At 36.9% G+C, this 22,842-nt stretch overlaps 1 protein-coding gene across 2 annotated transcripts; it reads right to left on the bottom strand.

Moving 5' to 3' along the window:
• Positions 1-1,091: 1,091 nt before the first annotated feature.
• On the bottom strand, positions 1,092-22,842 carry vipas39 (VPS33B interacting protein, apical-basolateral polarity regulator, spe-39 homolog). Of its 2 annotated transcripts, none has more exons than XM_052096392.1 (19): positions 22,779-22,842; positions 22,362-22,454; positions 22,170-22,275; positions 19,204-19,335; positions 17,493-17,531; positions 17,346-17,410; positions 17,157-17,213; positions 12,563-12,655; positions 12,394-12,427; positions 12,207-12,309; positions 11,972-11,999; positions 11,582-11,655; positions 11,388-11,463; positions 9,768-9,890; positions 8,702-8,743; positions 7,427-7,603; positions 7,211-7,300; positions 7,027-7,131; positions 1,092-5,346 (listed from the first exon to the last, which is right to left on the bottom strand). In XM_052096392.1, the coding sequence occupies exons 2-19, from the start codon at positions 22,452-22,454 to the stop codon at positions 5,326-5,328; spliced, it is 1,458 nt and encodes a 485-aa protein (XP_051952352.1). In that variant the 5' UTR covers positions 22,779-22,842; the 3' UTR covers positions 1,092-5,325. The 2 variants fall into 2 exon arrangements, with proteins under 2 accessions (XP_051952352.1, XP_051952354.1); XM_052096394.1 differs by having other exon boundaries at positions 22,362-22,545; positions 22,779-22,837.

The raw sequence follows: 22,842 nt of genomic DNA, 5'->3' as shown, positions 1-22,842 counted from the left end.
TAATCACATACCCACGGACCATAATAAGGAAGATTCCTGTAATGCAAGCTTGTAGTACCACCTGTTTACTCCAGAGGGCAGTAAGTTAAATTTCAGTTGTATGAGCAACACACAGTTTTATACAGTGAAGAAAACACTTCAGTAGGCAGAACATCACAAACATGCGTTACGTTCTTGCGTTCAAAACACTCGGAGCGCAAATGCGAACTAAGGAATCTCAAAATGTGTTTAATGAGTATTAAACTGTATTTAACTTGACACAGTGACCTAAACATTTTATGTTTTGACGCAACACACCCGAGACGTCTAACGTAGGTGTAAATTGATGGGTCCTTAAACAAGCCCTCATAATAAATCTCCAACTGATTGACAAAATCACTTGTGAAATGGATTGCTGTGAACTGTATGTCAATGATTATGATCAATTATCAATAATATGGTAGTAAACAATACATTGTATTCTAAAGCCACTTTTTGTATTGTCTTATCAATGATAAACTCTTCTGCCACAAGAATTTAATGCATTTTAATTATCTGAATATATATATATATATATATATATATATATATATATATATATATATATATATATATATATATATATATATATATATATATATATATATATATAATATTTTTTAATATTTAAAGATAACCATGTATAATTATATATTGATATAAATATGTATAATCATTATGTATTGAATTATTGTTATATGAGGGGCTTTCTCAGCAAATATTTGTATATGCAATTAATTGTGATTAATTAATTGGGACACCATGTAATTAATTCGATCAAAAATTGTAATCGATTGACAGCCCTAGTTTTAGAAAAGCACTAACTGGGTAAGTGTTGGGTAAGTTACTCTAAAAAAAGTCATTAATAACTACTAATTACATCTTCTGTAATTAAATTACTGTTCTAATTACTCTGTCTGAAAAGTAATTGCATTAATTATTACCAATTACATTCTAAAAACGATATCAACCTCGACCAGATGAAAAACACAAGGATAGACATGAAATTGTTCTTTTTAATTCTTTCAAATAAATCATATAAAATAAAAACAATGATTCATGAACTGGCTAAATAATTTAAAGAGGCTGTATTAAATTAGAAAACATACATTTTAACATTAGATGTTACATTGTGATTTTACATTTACTATTGTTTTACATAAAATTATTTTATAGTCTATACAGTTTTTAACACAATTACATCAGAAGTAACTTTAATAAAATTAAGCATAATCCCTTTAATTTTTCAATGAAAAAGTAATTTCATTATAGTAATTAATTACTTAGTAATGCATTACACCCAACACTGTATTGGAATATTATTAAACAATTCAACAGCCCCACCTTTACAGACTTAAATTGTTCAGAACGTTGAATCTTTGTGACAACTGTGCTAAAAAGCAATCTAGAGATGCAGTGCAAATAATGAAACAGAGCGCAGGCGTCTCAACAGGCATGTTCTTTTTAAATAAACATGGTGTTTAAACAGTGCCGGTCCTGTACGAGATGCTGAAGTGGTTTTTTTTTTCATTAATTACAAATCCGAACCCGACCTGAACCCAAAGTCCTACTTGAAAGACTCGAACCTGGCCAGAAACCCATGGGGTTCTCAGGTCCCATCGGGCCCGGGTTGAAGACTTCTAGCTCAGTCTCATCTAGCGAGCGAGTTGATGCGCCAAGCTGGCGGGTCTACATGGCTACACGATTAAGTTCGTACACCAGCCAACTCGCTCTCAGTTTGCAATGAATCTTCCCTCACAAATTCACTAGGTGGGGATATTAATCATTCCTATTCACACTTGAGGTGTGTATATTGATCTCAACCAGCGAGCATGTTCAAGCCATTCTCCAGTGTCTGTCTCAGTTCAAGCTGGGCAGAACACTTCCACTTTATTTCAAAAAGTATTGGGTCTTATGGTGTCGGCATCCACCATTATTCCATTAGGTCTTTTACACATGAGACCTCTTCAGTGCTGGCTCAAGCGCAGTGTACCACAGCATGCCTGGCACCAAGGACGCATGTGCATTGCTATATCTCGCCGCTGTCTAGCTGCTATAGCACCTTGGGCAGCTCTTGCTTTCTACTAGCAAGTTGTCATACTGGGGCAGGTTTTCAGGTGGAAAGTGGTGAATATGGATGCTTCCAACACAGGTTGGAAACACATTTCCTTCAAAAACAAAACATGGCCAAGAGTGTCTTCAGTGGCTCTGATGCCGGGAGTACATGAAGACTCTTATGTTCACTTTTACAGCCAACAACAGAACACGTATGACACTTACGAAGTTGATACATTATTCTTCTCACTGTATCTGCTCCTGTGTAGAAAAAATGGCAGACTGTGTGTGTGTAGATCACTCGGTGGAGGATCTATGATAATAGGGTGGAGTCTGTCACCAGTTGTGGGCGAGGCCTGCTCTAACGTGACATTCATTTTGACACACTGTTTTTGATAAATAGAAGAAAGAGGAGTGGGTGGACTTTTAACATTGTAGGGTGGTTGTGTACACACACTGCTGACTCACATTTATGTACAAAAACCATGTAAAAGTGAGTTTTGCATAATAGGTCCCCTTTAAGACTGCATTACTGCTAGGTCATGCCCAGTAAAATGGGTTGGTGATTTGCAAGTACCGTCAGTGGACAATTGATGTCTGGAGTTCGGTCCGGGTCTTTCAAAAGCCACCGTCAAACCCAGAAAAGGCTATGTATGAAAAGGCTATTTAATTCGAATGTGGAACAGTCCTTGCATTTGTTATGCCATGTGTGTGCGCTGCACACATACGTTGAGCACACCCACCAGTTCAGACTGTCTGACCAGCTCTTTGTGTGCTATGGAGGATGGACAAAAGGAATGTCCGTCTCCAAGTAAAGACTTTCTCACTGGACCGTTGATGCGATCGCCCTGGCTTACGAGTCATAAGCTGTCCACACTACAGACTCAGAGTTTTAGAGGTGTGAGCGATGCACTCTTTGGCCCTCAGTCTGAAAATTCTGAGGAATGGTGTTTGTGCGCCAGCTTACATAACGGACATTTTCAACCTAAAAGGGCAGGACCATAACCAATTTTAGAATTGGGATTACTGTAGAAGGGTTTCAACTAGGTTGCTGGAAAAGGATTTCTCATATGCTTCAGCATGATGCAATGTCTCGTTCCCTTCATCACAGGTAACCGAAGTTACATACGTAACTGAGACTAATTTCAATTTGTTTGCCTGTTATGGAAGAAAAGAATAGAAAAAGGGTGATACAATCAATCACTTTAAGTTACTTAGCAGATGCTTTTATCTGAAGTGATATACAAAAGTTCCCTCAAAGGACACCATAGGGGAACTCCCCAGCTCATACTGATATTATATCAATCTGTAGTTATATGTCAGACAATAAATAACACCAGTTTACAGAAACTGTGTGGTTAGCCTATTACCTTTCAGAATTTTTTTTTTCACATGCTCTATAAGGGAACCCCCCCAAGATCTCTGACTCTATTCGAACACTGGAGTCACGTAATAACCAGACAGCCTGTACCAGACAGTCCTCAAATTATTGTACAGCATTACAGTTGAAGTCAAAAGTTTACATACACTAGAGTTGAAGTCATTAAAACAAATTTTTTAACCACTCCACAGATTTAATATTAGCAAACAATAGTTTTGGCAAGTCATTTAGGACATCTACTTTGTGCATGATACAAGTAATTTTTCCAACAGTTGTTTACAGACAGATTGATATCACAATTCCAGTGGGTCAGATGTTTACATACACCTTTAATGTTAACTGTGCCTTTAAGCAGCTTGGAAAATTCCAGAAAATGATGTCAAGCCTTTTGGCAATCAGCCAGTTAGCTTCTGATAGGAGGTGTACTGAACTGGAGGTGTACCTTTGGATGTATTTTAAGGCCTACCTTCAAACTCAGTGCTTCTTTGCTTGACATAATGGGAAAATCAAAAGAAATCAGCTAAGACCTCAGAAAAAAAAATTGTGGACCTCCACAAGTCTGGTTCATCCTCGGGAGCTATTTCTAAATGCCTGAAGGAACCAAGATCATCTGTACAAAAATAGTAGGCAAGTATAAAGACCATGGGACCACGCAGCCATCATACCGCTCAGGAAAGAGATGCATTCTGTCTCCTAGAGATGAACATAATTTGGTGCAAAAAGTGCAAATCAATCCCAGAACAACAGCAAACCTTGTAAAGATGCTGGAGGAAACAGGTTGTCAAATATCTATATCCACAGTAAAACGAGTCTTATATCGACATAACCTGAAAGGCTGCTCAGTATGCCACTGCTCCAAAACCGCCATAAAAAAGACACACTACAGTTGGCAAGCACACATGGGGACAAAGACCTTACTTTTTGGAGAAATGTCCTCTGGTCTGATGAAGCAAACATTGAACTGTTTGGCCATAATGATCATCAGCATGTTTGGAGGAAAAAGGGTGAGGCTTGCAAGCCGAAGAACACCATCCCAACCGTGAAGCATGGGGGTGACAGCATCATGTTGTGGGGGTGCCTTGCTGCAGGAGGAAGTGGTGCACTTCACAAAATAGATGGCATCACAAGGAAGGAAAATTATGTGTATATTTTGTTAAACAATTTAAAGGCAATGCTACCGAATACTAACAGTGTATGTAAACATTTGACCCACTGGGAATGTGATGAAAGAAATAAAAGTTGAAATAAATCATTCTCTCTACTATTATTCTGACATTTCACATTCTTAAAATATAGTAGTGATCCTAACTGACCTAAGACAGGGAATGTCAGGAATTGTGAAAAATGAGTTTAAATTTATTTGGCTAAGGTGTATGTAAACTTCTGACTTCAACTGTATATATTATCTTTAATGTATAAAAAATAATAGATGAGGAATTTTCATACATTTATACATGGGAAAAAGGAAAAGTGTGTGAAGAGTTAAGAGATGAGTAATATGTTGCACAAGTCATTAACCGCTGATGCTGCCTTCCTTATTTCAGTTGAAATGTTCATCAGTGTTCACCTGTTTGGCAGAAGGACACTTGGCAGGTTTACAATCAAAATGAGCAGACTTGATACATTTGAAAGAGGATTATCCCACTGGATAAAGCAGAAGGGCCACTGGTTCTTTGAAGCAGTCGATGTCCTTGAGACTTTGAGCAAGTTGTGGATCTCTCAGTCCTGTTTGTCCAGCTAGCGTTAACTGTGAGAAGGCTCCTTAATAGGCAGATTTATGGTGGTTTGTTTGTGCAATATTGTCTTTGAGAGTCGTTTAACACAGATTAACTACAACCTGCCAACCACTGCCTTGTGTCAGGGTCCATGTGTCAGTTTTTCCATCTGATTTGCTGAAGCGACAAGAACAAAAATTCAGATGTTACATCTTTTAGATGTCTGAATAAAGCAACATATTTCATATTAGGGCTGCAAAACCAATGGAAAAAATCATCAGTGTTATGGCTGCCGCAATTAACTAGTGTCAAGCCATGTCCACACTAATACATTTTAGTTGAAAATGCATCTTTTTCTCTATGCTTTCGATACCCACACAGAGACGGCTTTTTGACAGTGAAAAGTGAGCTTTTCGAAAACGCTCCCTCAAGTGGATAAATTTGAGAACGCAGTCTTAGCATTGTAGTGTGGACAGGGAAATGGATCTGAATACCATGATGTATTTGTTGTCATGTGATGCAGTCGAGTGATCCATTTAACCCAATACAATCAAGATGGCAGCCCATGATGTAGCGCTGCTGTTGTGCCTAGTTATTCACTTTGATAGCGTTGTTAAAGAGATAAATGTCAAAGCATTCCTTCAAAGGTGAATGGAAGTTTACTCGAATTTGCTGTCCAGCGAGGGAACATCAGGACAATTGCATTTCAGACTGCACATGGAACAGTGATTTTTCGCATGCACATTAAGGGGATTTAAGAGTTTACAGTATGGACCAAAAACTTTTGAAAAACGTCTTAAGACAGCACTGTGGACAGAGCATTTAGAAAACGAAAACACAGTTTTCAAATGTATCTGGATTCATGTGGACGTAGCCTCAGTTTTAGAATTACATTTCTGTCTACTCCTACTCTAAAATGACTGATTACTTAATTGAAAACGTAATTACATTACTAATTGCTTTAATTTTAGGTTGCTTTGTAAAATCATTTTTTACAATTTATGTTTGTTTCTCTGCTCAACAAATTCAAAATAATCTCTATATTTCCTCCTCGTACATTGTCGCATCCAAGCCAAACACTTGTTTCTGTCTTTCAATGATTAGATAGGGGACGCATTCCCTTCAGCTGCCAAACAGATGTACATATTAACATAATTCTTGTTTTAAACTTTTTACATAAATATTTTTTCTAAATATGTGTAACCCAAGTAATGTACTTAAAAGTAATTAATTTAAAAGTCAGTAACTGTAATCTGATTACAAGAATTAAAATATAATGTATTACACTACTTTCTTACCCTCAGGCCATCCAAAATGTATCCTTGTTTCTTTCTTCCTTCTACACTGCTCCCACTGTGCCAAAATGTCCTATTTTCGATGTGTTTTTTTTGCAAAGGTTGAAGCCTATGGGCCTAATAGTTCCAAAAACTGGTTCTAATGAGTGAGTTTGCAGCAGTAACGATCTAAAAATGCTTGCTTTGTTTCACTTTTTCTTAAGGTAGCAAACGAAAAAGTGTGCTGAGGAAACATTACCTTACAATCACAACTACGCTTCAGAACCAAAGCTAATTATTTTTGAGTAATACCATGTAGACCATTAGATACGGTTTTGATTTACTGATATATATTACTGTCTTGCAGCCCTATAACATATTATTGAGTATACACTGAAACAACATTACATTACAACAAATGAAGTAACACGTATAAGTCACATTACTGTAATTCAGGATTTCTCAAGATGCCTAGTTTTCTCGTTATCCTCCAACCTATTCAAACCTCGTCACAGGAAATTGGTTCTAATTTGAATTTGTGAATCATAGAATTATTTAGAAATGGCAGCTAGCTTCCTCTTACTCCATTATTGAGGAGTTCCTGAATCGTCCTGTATTCAACAGAGCCTCGTTCCAACTTTTCTTTGTACTCAGTAAGCTGCTGCCGGTCCTTCAGGTCTCTGTACGTCTGAATGGACAAAACACATGTCAAACGCACAGCACAAAGCCACAAACACTGTTAGATACGGAGTTAAGAATGAACTCACATTGATGACAGTGTCATGGCATTTATATTTCAGAGCCATACTAAGCTTGAGCTCTGGGTCATCGATGAGGTTCACATAGTCTTGCAGCACCTGCACATAATGAAAAACTGCATTTACAGTGCACACTAGAACGGTAACTTATTTGTCACATGGTACAATAGGCTGGAAGGAAATGGAGCAGTTTTTACAACACTGTTAATATTGAAACTGAGGTACCTGTACAGGTGCATTGTTTTTCTGGAGGACGTCCACCACTTTGTGAAAGCCTATGGGGGATCTTTTCTTGGTGTATCCCAGCCAATTCTTGGTGTTGAAGAGACTATCCACATCAAACCATGATTTCAACTTTGCCCTCGCACCAAGAGCTGTTAGAATGTACTGCTTTTCTGAAATCTGTTTTAGGTTATAGTAAATAATTAGTCAAGAAAGAGACAATAGGTGAACTTTTTACAAACAAATGCACCGCTACACTACTTCCGGGTTCTTTTGGCTGCCCAGAAAAGAGCTGCGTTCAATGGGTGCTTTGCACAAATTGAGCTGAAAATGCCCTTCCAAAAAGTTGCTTGAAACACCCCTTTTTCTACAGATTTCTGGAGATTTGTGCTTCTTTAAATTTTATTAAAGAATATTTCATGAATAACCGTCATTATCATCATGTCTGCTCTACTAGATCCAATTGACTCACAGCTGCTGATGATGGATTTTAACTTTTCATGAAAAATGGCTGTTGTTAATTTCTAACGTGCACAATATGACAGATATGAGGCCAGATATGATGATCTTATTTGAACTTAACCCATGGCAGGTATAATGGGAAGAAAGGGACCACATCTCCATCATCACAGTGCATTGGCAATGGTTTTTGAAAGGATTCACGAATAAAAATAATAACATACTGCTAAAATACTGTCAAAATCAACAAACATTATTGCATTATATGTTATAATATATTAGATTATTAAAACTGCAGCGCTGCTTATATCCACCATTGAAATTTGCTGCTCAAAAGAACCCAGAAGACATCAGAGTAATTTAATCTATGTGAAATAAACTTTAAACAAACTATTTTAAGCAAATTGCTACTTCCAGATTCCAGATACTATATATTTACATATACACTACTAGTTTGGACACACCTTGGAAAGCCATTTGAGGTGTACGCTTCAATCCATGAAATTAGTTTCATAGAGAAAAATAAATTGTGCCGATATATACATTTCTCAAACCAATTTTTTATTTTTTTTAATTAGTTGTAAATGGATAATTTGGACTGGACAGTGAAAAGCAGGCAAGTGCTTCATTTCACTAGTGTTCTAAGCTAAGAGTTGCTATTTTTAAAAAGCTATTTCATAGTTTCACACCTATTTTAAATTGTACAAAATAGTAATAATAAAGTGAGGAAATAATTTGTTCAATGCTTTGCATTGAACTGCAGGTTGATAAATCCTTAAGAGTACAGGTAATTTGGTGACATATGACTCTTTATCTTACCCTGAAGGTTTTTCTAATGTTCGCAGGGCTGCTATAAGTTCCCTGTAGTTGAAAAAAAGAGATGAAAATGACAAATTTAATAAAAGCTGTTGTTATTTTTCTGAATACACCGATCAGCCACAACATTAAAACCACCTGCCTAATATTGTGTAGGTCCCCCTTGTACCGCCAAAACAGCACCAACCCGCATCTCAGCATTAATTATAACATTCTGAGATGCTATTCTTCTCACCAAAATTGTACAGAGCGGTTATCTGAGTTACTGTAGACTTTTTCAGTTCAAACCAGTCTGGCCATTCTCTGTTGTCCTCTCTCATCAACAAGGCATTTCCATCCGCAGAACTGCCGCTCATTGGATGTTTTTTTGTTTTTGACTGTGGTGTGTGAAAATCCCAGGAGATCAGCAGTTACAGAAATACTCAAACCAGCCCGTCTGGCACTAATAATTATCCATGCGATTATGTTATTAGCCAATGGTGTGGCAGCAGTGGATAAAATCATGCAGATACGGGTCAGGAGCTTCAGTTAATGTACACATCAACCATCAGAATGGGGAATTTTTTTTATCTCAGTGATTTGGACCGTGGCATGATTGTTGGTGTCAGATGGGCTGGTTTGAGTATTTCTGTAACTTCTGATCTCCTGGGATTTTCACACACAACAGTATCAAGAATTTACTCAGAATGGTGCCAAAAACAAAAAACATCCAGTGAGCGGCAGTTCTGTGGATGGAAACGCCTTGTTGATGAGCGAAGAGAATGGCCAGACTTGTTTGAACTGATGAAATCTACAGTAACTCAGATAACCACTCTGTACAATTATGGTGAGAAGAATATAAACTCTGAATGTGATTCTGAGATGCGGGTTGCCACTGTTTTGGCGGCACGAGGTGGACCTACACAATATTAGGCAGGTGGTTTTAATGTTGTGGCTGATAGGTGTATATAAAAAACTTCTCAAATTTAACCAGCTAATATTAGATATTAATTCATATAATTAAGACTAATTGAATCCAGAGCATTTTAATAGAGCAATTTGTGAATGGAAGTGAGGCATATGCTTGTACCTCTGACTCTCCGTAATGATAGAAGCAGGAGTAGTAGAGTGTGGTGATGATTGGCATATTTAAAATAGATGCTTTTCTGGGGAACTTCTTAAAGATGTCTTCCTGTGCCTTCTTGTCACTAGCCTGGCAAAAGCACAGTAAACATACACATGAATGAATACAGTATGTGGCATACTGTGACACGACTTTACCATAAGGATATTATTTCCTCAGGGGGTCATTTTCTCATGACTGACAATTAATTACATGTCAAGTACTTTCCTGTCCACAAAGTCTTTACAGATACCCAACATTCATATAATTGTCTGTTGCAAACTGAAACTCACTTGTTTAAAAGTGCTTTTATGCCATAAAACTCATAATACCTAATCAAATCTGCTGCATAACCCAATCCCACTAAGCCATCCCACTTCCCTCTGTGCAGAGAGACACATCACTCCACCCTCTGTACACCGCAGAGGAAAGAGGAACAGTGAGGTGATGAGAAAATATATCTCTAACATCACTACAAAGTGAATTAGCTTCTCTATTTCTGCTTCAGCACAACAGAAATAGAAGTGATTTATAGGTTTATTTATTTAATATTATAATAATATTTAAATATATTTATTTAATATTATAGGTTAAGTGATTTTTTTTTATTTTTCCTATCCCAGTTTAATATGTAAAGACAAATCTAAACATCCAATTAATAAAATTATTTTCTGAAAAGTGTAAACAATAATTTGGCACTGTCAAAACATTGCTCTGTTTGTTTGAGTGGTCAGATGGTGTAAGTCTAAGGCAGGACTATCAGTTTGATGACCATTGAAAGGCAATGGGGCAGGGTGGAAGGGGGAGGGGGAGTGGGAGTATTTGTGAAACTACAATTATGATGTCTAATAACAAGCCAAAATATCCTATCAACTAACCAGAACACTCAAGCAACCAGCTAAACAGGCTAGCTACGCAAAGCAACTAGCCAGAAAACCCTAGCAGCCAGCTAAAACATGCTAGCAATGCCTAGCTACATACTTAAACATGCTAGCAACACCTATCAGCATGTTAGTAATGCCTAGCTACATGCTAAAACATACAAGCAACATCTAGCTACATGCTAAAACATGCAAGCAATGCCTAGCAACATGCTAAAACATGAAAACAATGCCTAGCAACATTGATCCATCTGACTTTTTATAGCTGGTTGTTTGCTTTAGTATAAAGTTCAAATAACCATCAACCTTTACACTTTTAAACTACTTTAAACTTTCAGACAAGGCTTTGTCAAGCCACTAGTAGGGTAGAAATGACAAACTTCACCTCTACTCCTGCATAAAGGGATAGTTAACCCAAAAACGAAGAATGTTATTGCTAATCTTTTTTGAAAAAAATGAAAGAGGATGGTGACTGAGGCTGTCATGTCAGTCCTTAACATTCTGCCAACATCTTTAGTGTTTCACAGAAGAAAGTCATGAAGGTGAGTAGGCTAAATGATGATGGAATTTTCATTGCTGATATTATGAACTATTCCTTTAAGAAACATTGCCGTGTTAAAAAAAACATTTGAAAGAAACAGAGCATGTTGGTTCAGTTGTTATTATGTATTCGTATAGATGATAGTGGCTGGACTTGATCCCTCACCTCTATGATTATTTGCCTCTCGAGGAGTGTATAGTGGTCTTGAACATGAGTAGCATCATCTTGAGAGAAAGGAAGGCTGATAACAAACAGCAAAACCATACAGATCAACAGGTTGTCACCAGAGGTCAGTGGGAGGTGACACTGAACCTTCTATTGCACCGTATTAACAGATCAGTGCATTAATTCATCTTTACCTGAGGCAGTTTTTGAGAAAATCTCTTCTTCGCCCTTCATCTTTAATATTTAAGTGTTCCTTGTATTGCATCAACTGTTTACAATATAAAGACAGACAGTATAGTGCATGTTAAATCCAAAAGCAAAGTCATTTCAGCATAAGGAAGACAAAAACATTCAACTTTTCATTTGAACTTCCACTTTCTTATAGACCAAATATTGTTATAAGATAAAATAAGATTTTTGCTAATTTTTAACTTCATTTTCTTCCTATTTTTAACTTCTATGAAGCTTTATAAACTAATTTCAGCTCTGATTAAATTAAAGTTATTCATGTGTATATTGATGTGTGCAAGCTATGAGTATAACGACAGCTGTTCAATGAATATCTAAGTGTAGTTAGTACCTACCGCCATATCTTCTGTCCTGCCAAGAGCCCTAAAATATAGTAATAAAACATGTGACCAAAGCAGAGCAGAGCATATGATGCGGTAAATGACAGTTATTCAAATAAAACAGAGAATAATAAAACTCTTAATCAAATGACCAAATGCAAATAAAGCAAAAGATGCCAACTGTCCATGAAAACTTGTAGTTTTAACATGATACTCATTAAGAGTGACGTTTTATAAATGGTTAACTTACTTGAGTAATTCCACCAAAAGTTTCTGTTCTCCCATCTCTTTTAAATAGTGAACGTAATGACGTAAAGCTACGTCTCTTTCCATTAACTCTCGAAAGAGGATTTCTGTGGTAATGACAAAATATATAAATGATTTTTTTTTTAAATTATAAAAAAATGAATGGTGAGTTATGACAGAAGATTTCTTACCTTTACTTAATGATTTTTTGAGATATATCAAAACCTGTGGTAGGAAAATATGAATGATGACCACAGTGAATAATTACAATAATTACTACTGTATATTTCCAGACGTGTCATTATAATAAAGTTTCCTTATAGGGTTGATCATTTTGATAAGGGGTGATGAAAGGCTTACTGCAGTGATGACGTTGCCATCATAAACAGCAACTGCTTCATCCAGGAGCAGAAGTTTGTCCTGCAGAGAGCGGAACTTTCCCAGGGAGTAAGCCTGTTGAGAGAGCAAAAATGTCAGTCTGTTGCACATCTGCAACATATAAGTGTAAATGACAGATTTTAAGGTGAAGTAAAAAAATTATTATGTTAAAATATGCTCTTTTTTCCCCAGTATAATGTGCAGAGAGAACTATAAGTAAGCTATTTATAGATTGACAACTCGAAGAGTATAAACTCTATGGCTCTGTGTTTGTTTGAGCAGGCTGACATCAAGGGTTCCCATTCTTTTCAAGGCACAATATTCCAGGACATTGGCATGCCTAATAAGGGTTATATTTAAAGGGATCGTTCACCCAAAAGTTTAATTCAGTCATGGTTTACTCACCCCTATAATATTGTTTATAACCCTTTATGACTTTCTTTCTTTCTTTTTAAAGGGCACCTATTATGGAATTTTGAAAATTACCTTTCATGTAGTGTGTAACATAGATTTAAGTGAACAAAAACATCCTGCAAAGTTTTATATATGAAAGTTCACCGTAAAAAAAGTTATTGTCTCTCAAAAGTAGGAGTCGACTCTTGAGTCAATTTAATGACTCATTTTTCCAATGAGTCATTTTCCTTTTCGTTGTGACGTCAAGACGAAAAATTATCAAATTGGCCGCGCCCACTCATTGCACAAGCAGACACCAGGGAAAACTTGAAAACATCATGTCGACATCAAAGCGATGTGTTCTGAAGTGCATATAAAAAGCGACCTTTTTTTCACTGCCCAGGGACGAGCATGTGAAGAATCAGTGGCTAGAGTTTATATTTACAACTATACCACACAAGTATAGCCCGAACCTTGTGCTGTGTTCGCGTCATTTTAATGACGATTGCTTTACGAACATGAATGCTTTCAAGTGTGGATTCGCGAGCCGGTTGATACTGAAGGAAGGTACAGTACCAAGTTTATTTGGATCAGCTTCCTCCTCCGAATCACAACCTGTAAGTATTATTAATAATTGTTGCTTTTATGTGTTTTTTTAGCATGCTTAATAAGTATTTGTGTGTGTTGTGTAAGTTACGCTCAGCGCAACTTCTAGGTCTCCAATGTCAATTTTTTGGAAATATGAGAAATGTTTGTCGATGTTATTGGTGTTGTCATAAAGAATAGAGCAATAACATGTAGTAATGCAGTGCTTTACCAATATGTTTATGCGTTGGGCTAACGCAAACAATAACTGATTGGGTGTTTACCACCGAACTTTGGGCTATGATCGCTAACATAAATCAACTCAAATTCCTTCTCTGATTTTGATTTTTTTACTAAAGCGGCGATGGGCGTTCCGTTTCCAACAATCTCTGCACAGAGTATACCAATCACAACTGACTGGGTCATCTGACCAATCACCGCAGATTAGCGTCACGCAAAGGAGGGGTTTGGAAAAATGAGTCGCTGAACGAATCATTTGGGAGTCGGTGAGCAAATCAGGTAAACATAAATGCATATTATAAGACAACAAAAGTGTTTTTTGTCATTGCATGCATGTAAAACTGTTGTTGGGGACTCCCAAAACAATATTAGGAACATTTTAAAAATGCCATAATTGGTGCCCTTTAACACAAAGGGAAAAATTTTGAAAAAATGTTGTGCTCAGTGATGTCATAAAATGGAATTTGTTTTGGTGACTACCTCTTCAAGATTCACAACAATATAAAATTAATATTCAGAAGTCTAATAAATTATTCCATGAGACTCGTGATTTTTATGAAAGCATACGATAAGGTTTAATGATGAACCAAGAACAAATTTTCACTGACTGCTGATCTCTTGTGCACGTTCATGATAGAGCACAAGAGCAATATTTCACACAGCCCCCTCGCAACATTGGGACGTTCAAGTGAAAACTTGTTTTGTTTATTCAGAAACAGGTCCTCCACAGCGATAGTGACGATTTTAAACTTTTTGGACCAGTGTCAGATGGAGTTTCCCTCGTAATGCCGAAAATAGAAAACAAGCGATTGATAGTATGTACCGTTGCTCGTCACGGCTGGTTAGGACAAAAACTCTGATTAACATTTAACGTTTGCCATCAGGTTAGGACACTGTGTGACTGTGGCTGCCTGTATCCTCCTCTATGTTCCTGTTTGATTTTCAAGTACTCCATTAAAAAAAAAAAAAGGCTGTGAATAGAAATGCATCAATTCTGTTTAGTAAGTTCTCTTCACGGTTTTGAATTCTGCTGTGTTGTGTTCTGTTGTCGCTATCACTGTGGAGGACCTGTTTTTTGATAAACAAAATGAGTTTTCACTTGAACGTCTCAGTGTCGCGAGGAGGCTGCGTGAACTGTTGCGCTCGTGCCCTATCATGAACATGCACAGGAGATAAATGGTGAGTGAACATTTTATGTTCATATGTTTTATGTATGCTTTCATAACAATCATGAGTCTCATGGAATAATTGATAAGCCTTCTGAATTATACTTTTGCATTGTTGTGAAGCTTGAAGAGGTAGTCACCATAAACTGCCATTGTATGACATCACTGACTACAAAATTTTCTGGTACCTTTGTGTTAAGAAGAAGGAAGTGATATAGGAATATAACAGCACAGGGGTGAGTAAACAATGACTGAATTGTAATTTTTAGGTGAACCAATTCTTTAAGTAATAACACACGAGAGGTCATGATGTATATTGGGGTTATTGGATGGTTATTTTTTATGAATTCTGTATCGACAGTTGTAGACATCAAAATTATGTCTAATCAAATGAATTAATTAAAACTTTAATCAGCTAAAATGTAATTATTTTTAACAAATTAAGTGTTTTAATACAAAATACTCAGCACAGTCTGAAACAACACTGGAGATATTTTTGTCAAACGAAGAGGTGCACAACAGAACATAACAGACGTGAGATATTGTTTTAATATATTGTTATTATGATTATTTAAATGCAGTATACATTTCATTACTATATAGTAGTAATATATTGTTATTTTTTTCCCCATTTTCTACATACCGCTCTTTATAGCTGATTACATTTTTATAAATGGATTTAATGATTCCGTCCATACCTCGGAAAACATAGCACCCTAAATGTGGTAAACACGGTATAAGTGGACTCCGATCACTAAATTATTGAAAATTAAATCACTTATCAATGTGTAAAGGCTGCATCACCACACTACCACCTCAGGGTGTGAATTTATTTTCTAAAACATCAGCGGTCCAACTGTTGTCATTGTCTAAAGGTTGCAACATCAATTTTGGAATGAAAATCCTATTTTGCACTATATCAATACTTAAAACTATTTCGTTGGAGCAAAGAAGAAATGACAGCAAATGAGCAGGAAATGGACGTGGCAGGACTTTGTTCACATCAGTCAACCGTTCACAATGCGCAGCCGGCAGAAGTGGCAAAACGATACAAATGCATACGTCCATGACTGGAAAACTGCATTACAATATTCCAGGTTTTCCAGGATGCGTGAGAACCCTGGACATGTCAATGGCATGAATTTGAGGTGGTAATACATATTTGACCAAAGGGATGAGTTTTTGGAAAGACTTATTTGTGCAATTACGTTTGGCTACACAAATGGCACAGAAATTTCACCTTTAAATTAACTTTTTTGTGCATTCTACAATCACAAAAAAATAAAATTAAGAGACCACTGCAAAATGATCAGTTTCTCTAGATTTACTATTTACAAGTATGTGTTTGAGTAAGGTGAACATTTTTGCTTTATTCTATAAAGTACTGACAACATTTCCAAATAAAAATATTGTCATTTAGAGCATTTATTTGCAGAATATTACAACTGGTCAAAATAACAAAAAATTAACAAAATAGCAAAACGTGGTATTTTCAGACCTCGAATAATGCACCGTAAACAAGTTCATATTCAATTTTAAACAACACAGTACTAATGTTTTAACTTAGGAAGAGTTCAGAAATCAATATTTGGTGGAAAAACTCTGATTTTCAATCACAGCTTACATGCATCTTGGCATGCTCTCCACCAGTCTTTCACATTGCTGTTGGGTGAATTTATGCCACTCTTGGTGCAAAAATTCAAGCAGCTCGGCTTTGTTTGTTGGCTTGTGGCCATCCATCTTCCTCTTGATCCAGAGGTTTTAAATGGGGTTCAGGTCTGGAGATTGGGCTGGCCATGACAGGGTCTTGATCCAGTGGTCATCCATCCACACCTCGATTGACCTGACTGTGTGGCATGGAGCATTGTCCTGCTTGACAAAACCAATCCTCAGAGTTGGGGAACATTGTCAGAGCAGAAGGCAGCAAGTTTTCTTCCAGGATAACCTTGTACGTGGCTTGATTAATGTGTCCTTCAGAAAGACGAATCTGCCCGAATCCAGCCTTTTCTGAAGCCCCTCACAGATCATCGCTGGTTTTAAATATTAGTATTGTGTTGTTTAAAAATGAATAAGAACTTGACTTCTTTGCATTATTCGAGGTCTGTAAATGCAGCATCTTATTTGTTATTTTGACAATATTTTTATTTGGAATTTGGGATATATTAATATTATAGCTCTTTACTGCCCCCTACCCGTCCTTTCAGCATTCTCCTCAGAGTTTCTTCTGGACTCAGGTCACTGACATAATCCTATGATTGATTTTTTGGAAAACAAGTAAACGTTAGAAATGTACATAAAGAAAACTCAAAAAGAGAGCTGCACACTGTTGTTCTTGTAACAGGCTTTAAAACATATGCTTTTCCAATGTCCATAATCATTACATTTCCATCTGACTTGGGCCTCCGTAGCTCTGGTGCATATGTTCTTGCAGATGTGTCGCAAAAGGCTAGAAAATAATGAACAATGACAACTTCAATAGGCTAGACATTTAGGTAGTCTTTTTAGATACTTTGATGATGTAAACTTACACTCTGAGAAGGACTGAAAACCAACAGGTTTGCTCTTTGCTGAGGGAATATATACAAAGAATCAGAGAATTGACAGATAGGCAATGACAAATCTATTGCAAATCTATGTGCCCTTCAATTTACAGTTGAAGTCAGATGTTTACATACACTTAGGATGAAGTCATTAAAACATATTTTTAACCACTCCACAGATTTAATATTAGCAAACTATAGTTTTGACAAGTCGTTTAGTACATCTACTTTGTCTATGACACAAGTCATTTTTCCAAAAATTGTTTACAGACAGATTGGTTCACTTTTAATTGACCATATCACAATTCCAGTTTGTCAGAAGTTTATATACACCAAGTTAACTGTGCCTTTAAGCAGCTTGGAAAATTCCAGATAATTAAGTCAAGCCTTTAGACAGTTAGCCAATTAGCTTCTGATAGGAGGTGTACTTAATTAGAGGTGTACTTGAGGATGTATTTTAAGGCCTACCTTCAAACTCAGTGCTTCTTTGCTTGATATCATAGGAATATCAAAAGAAATCAGACAAGAAAAAAAAAATTGTGGACCTCCACAAGTCTGGTTCATCCTTGGGAGCAATTTCCAAAGACCTGAAGGTACCACATTCATCTGTACAAACAATAGTATGCAAGTATAAACATCATGGGACCACGCAGCCATCATACCGCTCAGGAAAGAGACGCATTCTGTCTCCTAGAGATGAACGTAGTTTGTTGCGAAAAGTGCAAATCAATCCCAGAAAAACAGCAAAAGACCTTGTGAAGATGCTGGAGGAAACATGTAGACAAGTATCTATATCCACAGTAAAATGAGTCCTATATCGACATAACCTGAAAGACTGCTCAGTAAGGAAGATGCCACTGCTCCAAAACTGCCATAAAAAAGCCAGAATACAGTTTGCAAGCACACATGGGGACAAAAACTTGAAGAGGAGAAATGTCCTCTGGTCTGATGAAACAAAAATTTAACTGTTTGGCCATAATGACCATCGTTATGTTTGGAGGAAAAAGGGTGAGGCTTACAAGGTTAAAATCACCATCCCAACTGTGAAGCATGGGGGTGGCAGCATCATGTTGTGGGGGTGCCTTGCTGCAGGAGGGAGTGGTGCACTTCACAAAATAGATGGCATCATGAGGAAGGAATTTTTATGGATATATTGTAGCAAAATCTAAAGACATCTGCCAGGAAGTTAAAGCTAAATGGTCTTCCAAATGGACAATGACCCCATGCATACCTCTAAAGTTGTGGCAAGGTATTGGAGTGACCATCACAAAGCCCTGACCTCAATCAATTTGTGGGCAGAACTGAAAAAGCATGTGTAAGAAGGAGGCCTACAAACCTGACTCCTGAGTTACATCAGTTATGTCTGGAGGAATGGAGCAAATTTCCAGCAATTTATTGTGGGAAGCTTGTGGAAGGATACCCAAAATGTTTGATGCAAATTAAACAATTTAAAGGCAAAGCTACCAAATACTAACAAAGTGTATGTAAACTTCTGACACACCGGGAATGTGCTGAAAGAAATAAAAGCTGAAATAAATAATTCTCTCTACTATTATTCTGACATTTCACAATATAGGGATCCTAACTGACCTAATATAGGGAAAATTTTCTACGATTAAATGTCGGGAATTGTGAAAAACTGAGTTTAAATGTATTTGGCTAAGGTGTATGTAAACTTCTGACTTCAACTGTATATTACCTTTAAACAGAGAGCTCAGGGAGTATCCAGATCCCTGTTTGGACAGTGAAGGAGTGGTGTCTATTTTGGGAAAGCTCTGCTCACTCACTGATCGGATGCTGGAGGCGGTCTCTTTGACTGACCAAGAGATGCCTAAAAACAAACACTGATGAGCTTAAAGGGATAGTTCACCCAAATAAAAATGTCTGCCATCATTTCCTCACCTACATATCTTACAAACCTATACTACTTACTTCAATGGAATACAAAAGGAGATGTTTTGAAGAACGTTTAATCTGTCAAGCTCCAAAAAAGCATAATAAATCTAGCCCATACAAAATGTGTGCTATATTCCAAGTGTTCTGAAGCTGTTCTGAAGTGATTTATGCAAGCAAAAGACTGAAATTTAAGTTGTTATTAAATGAAAATCTTGCTTTACAGCTGTGGTCACTATTTACTTTTATTGTATGGCAGGGGTCGTCAACTTATAGCACGCATAGGGGTGATCACTGCCCCGTGAGTAACAGTGAGAGAGAAGATTTTATTTAAATGAAGTCCCTCACACTGCATGCCAATCTAGCTCTTGATGTAATCCTCATAATCAAGCAGCATGTTTTATTCAGTTATGGGCTGGATGGGAAGCTAAATATGATAGTCAGATGAGTGCAGTGCCTGCAAACCATTCACATTCACGAGGATCACAAGCCACTGATAATATGGTGTAGATCTTTCACTGAGTCGCCGAAAGTGAGCAAGAAGTAAACATGTCCGCTGCGAGTTGGTCGCGCTGCATGGTTGAGCAGAAGACAGGCTAAATGTTCTTGTTTTATTAGTTGCTATTTGCTTTCAGATCAACGCTTGATTTAAATAAGATTTGTAACAGTGTTTGAGGTTTTCAACCCAGCACACACACTCATTAAACCACAATAACGGTGACTTTCAAATCTACATAATTATTGGAAAAGGGTCAAAAGTCTGAATCAGATTTAAAATCTTTTTTTTTTTACCTGTAAATAAAAATAAGTTTCAGGATTTTGAAAATGTTATGACAACATTTTTATATTCCACACAATTTATAAGTCACTAATCAACTACTTTTATATAAAAGGTCAGATTTGATTGATTCCATTGAAATACTGATGATTGCGCAAGAAATTGTATACACACTTTTCAATGCCCCTTTTGTGAGTATGCAATTTCCCACGCAATAATCAGGATTTATCCAATAAAAAGAAAAAAACTGGCATAAATATACTGCCTGGCCTAAAAAAAGTTGCATAATCTAATATTTCGTTGGACCACCTTTAGCTTTGATTATGGAGCGCATTCATCGTGGCAGTGTTTTGACAACCTTATGCAACGTCACAACATTTATTTCTGTCCAGAGTTGCATATATTTTTGGCTGAGATCTTGTATTGATTACAGGAGAGTCGAACCACTCCGTAAAGTCTTCTCCAGCACATCCCAAAGACTTTCAATGGAGTTAAGGTCTGGACTCTGTGGTGGCCAATTCATGTGTGAAAAATATTCCTCATACTCCCTGAACCACTCGTTCACAATTTGAGCCCATGAATCTCAGCATTGTTGTCCTGGAATATGCCGTGCCATCAAGGAAGAAACAATCCATTGATGGGATAACCTGGTCATTCAGTACATTCAGGTAGTCAGCTGACTTCATTTTTTGCCGCATAACGTTGCTGAGCCTAGACGTGACCAATTCCAGTGATTTCAGCAATTTCCTAAGATGTTTTCTTTGCTTGATGCAGGCCAATAATTTGCCCCTTCTGAAACACAGTAAAATCTTTTCCACTCTTTTACTGGTGTGTGTGAATTGAAGACTCCAAATGGACATGTAATGAACTGAACAGACTATAACCTTGCCCTATAATTCTGTGAATGTTCTGTGTAATGTGAAATTACATTCTCAGAATGTTCTACACTTTTTTTTTTATCAAAACTAGATAAGACTGTAAAAATTATACATTACTGCTGAATTCACTTTTAGAAATGCTAGCATTTGAATTTAAGATTTTAAATCTTCCTCCTATTCGCATTTGTTGAGCTAATTCATCTGCAAATGTGTAACGCATAAATTAGCCTACGGCACTCAAATAAATTTAGATGCCAATCGATTAAAGTCAAACTACGCAATATTAACATGTTGATTAGTTCAGTTAGTTCAGGTAAAAGCCTACAGTTAAGATTGAGATGCATTAGATTAGAATGATTATATTATTATTCCAAATATTTAATAGGGGAGAGATATAGATGTATGTATTACTGACCTTTAGATTTTCTCTCCACATGTGAACGGATTATCATCGTGGTTTTTTTTTTTTATACCTCTTTTAGGATTTCACAACAAACATTTGATCGTGGCAAACACCTCCCCACTCGTGTTCTCCTTCGCCATCCCATCATTCATATTCACTATACGACAGTTGATGTAACAATAAAGAGACGAGACACAAGCGTGTTGTTTAGTCGAGCTTTACCGCAAGCTTAACTCAATAATAGGGAGTATGAAAACAGAAAGCGAAAGTAACCTTCGTGCTGGAGTTCAAACATTACCAAGTGTAGCTAGATTTTAATTTTGTATTTTATTTTTTATCACATTCTTTCTGGTTATATCAGAAATTCCATCTTTCCTTCATGCCAATAGTGATTAACACTGCTTAACATGTGGTGAATTATTGCATTAAGGTCCGTTAACAGGTGTTGTTCCTGTGATGGAGCATTAGTGGAGTGCTCTTGAAGCAAGAGAAAACAATGACGCTCCGATTTTTAAAAAACCAGCAACCGGCAAAAGCATACCGCTTCACTCCTTGTTCCGCTCCCATACTCTGGTTTCGAAAGACATGAGGGTGACTAAATGATGACAGAATTTCATTTTTGTGTGAACGATCCCTTTAAAAAACATTCATATGAAGATGCAAAGAGTGTAGACAATGGCAAAGACAGTAGCCAACAGGAAAGGACTGCATACTTCCCACAGGTTCTCCACTCCAGTTAACTCTCTCAACATTATCTTCTTCATCATCATCATCCTCATCGACCAGGATGCTGTTGACGGTCTGTTTGGACTCTTTCAGCTGTGAAATGTGATCACATCATTGTCTGAATCATATCTGCACATGTTTTAAGACTCAACGGGCTAGCAGAAACACAATGAACTCACCCTAGAAAACTCGTCGTCCTCATCATCAAATGTGAACGCTTTGAATTTTGAGCTGTTCCAGTACTCGTCATCCTCGGGTTTGGCCCGTGCCATCTGAATAATACACAATTAACCAGGGTTGCACCAAACTGTGGGCTGCAGAACATCACCTCTTCCTGTTTATTCACGGTGATTCTTCTGATTTCTTCAAGCGCGTATGAAACATGTCACAGATCTCTTCATTCAATGTGACTGAATGTATTTATCGATATGCTGCTGTCAGTTTCATTTGTCGCTATGACTTTTAGAGATTCGCTACGATTGTACTCTTTGGGTAGGATTAATTTTATCATCATTACTATTTAATTACGGCTATTTTACGGACAATGAGCAAAAAAATTACAATATGATTTTATTATCGCAATATTACAGACTTACCTTGGAATTATTACACTGAAAATCGACACATGAATCGTCACATCTTGTCTATTTCTTCCTGTTT

Source organism: Xyrauchen texanus, chromosome 28 (assembly GCF_025860055.1).
Source record: "Xyrauchen texanus isolate HMW12.3.18 chromosome 28, RBS_HiC_50CHRs, whole genome shotgun sequence".
NCBI classification, from domain to species: Eukaryota; Metazoa; Chordata; class Actinopteri; order Cypriniformes; family Catostomidae; genus Xyrauchen; species Xyrauchen texanus.
The sequence above is the reverse complement of the archived record's forward strand: the minus strand, read 5'-3'. Positions and strand labels throughout refer to the sequence as shown.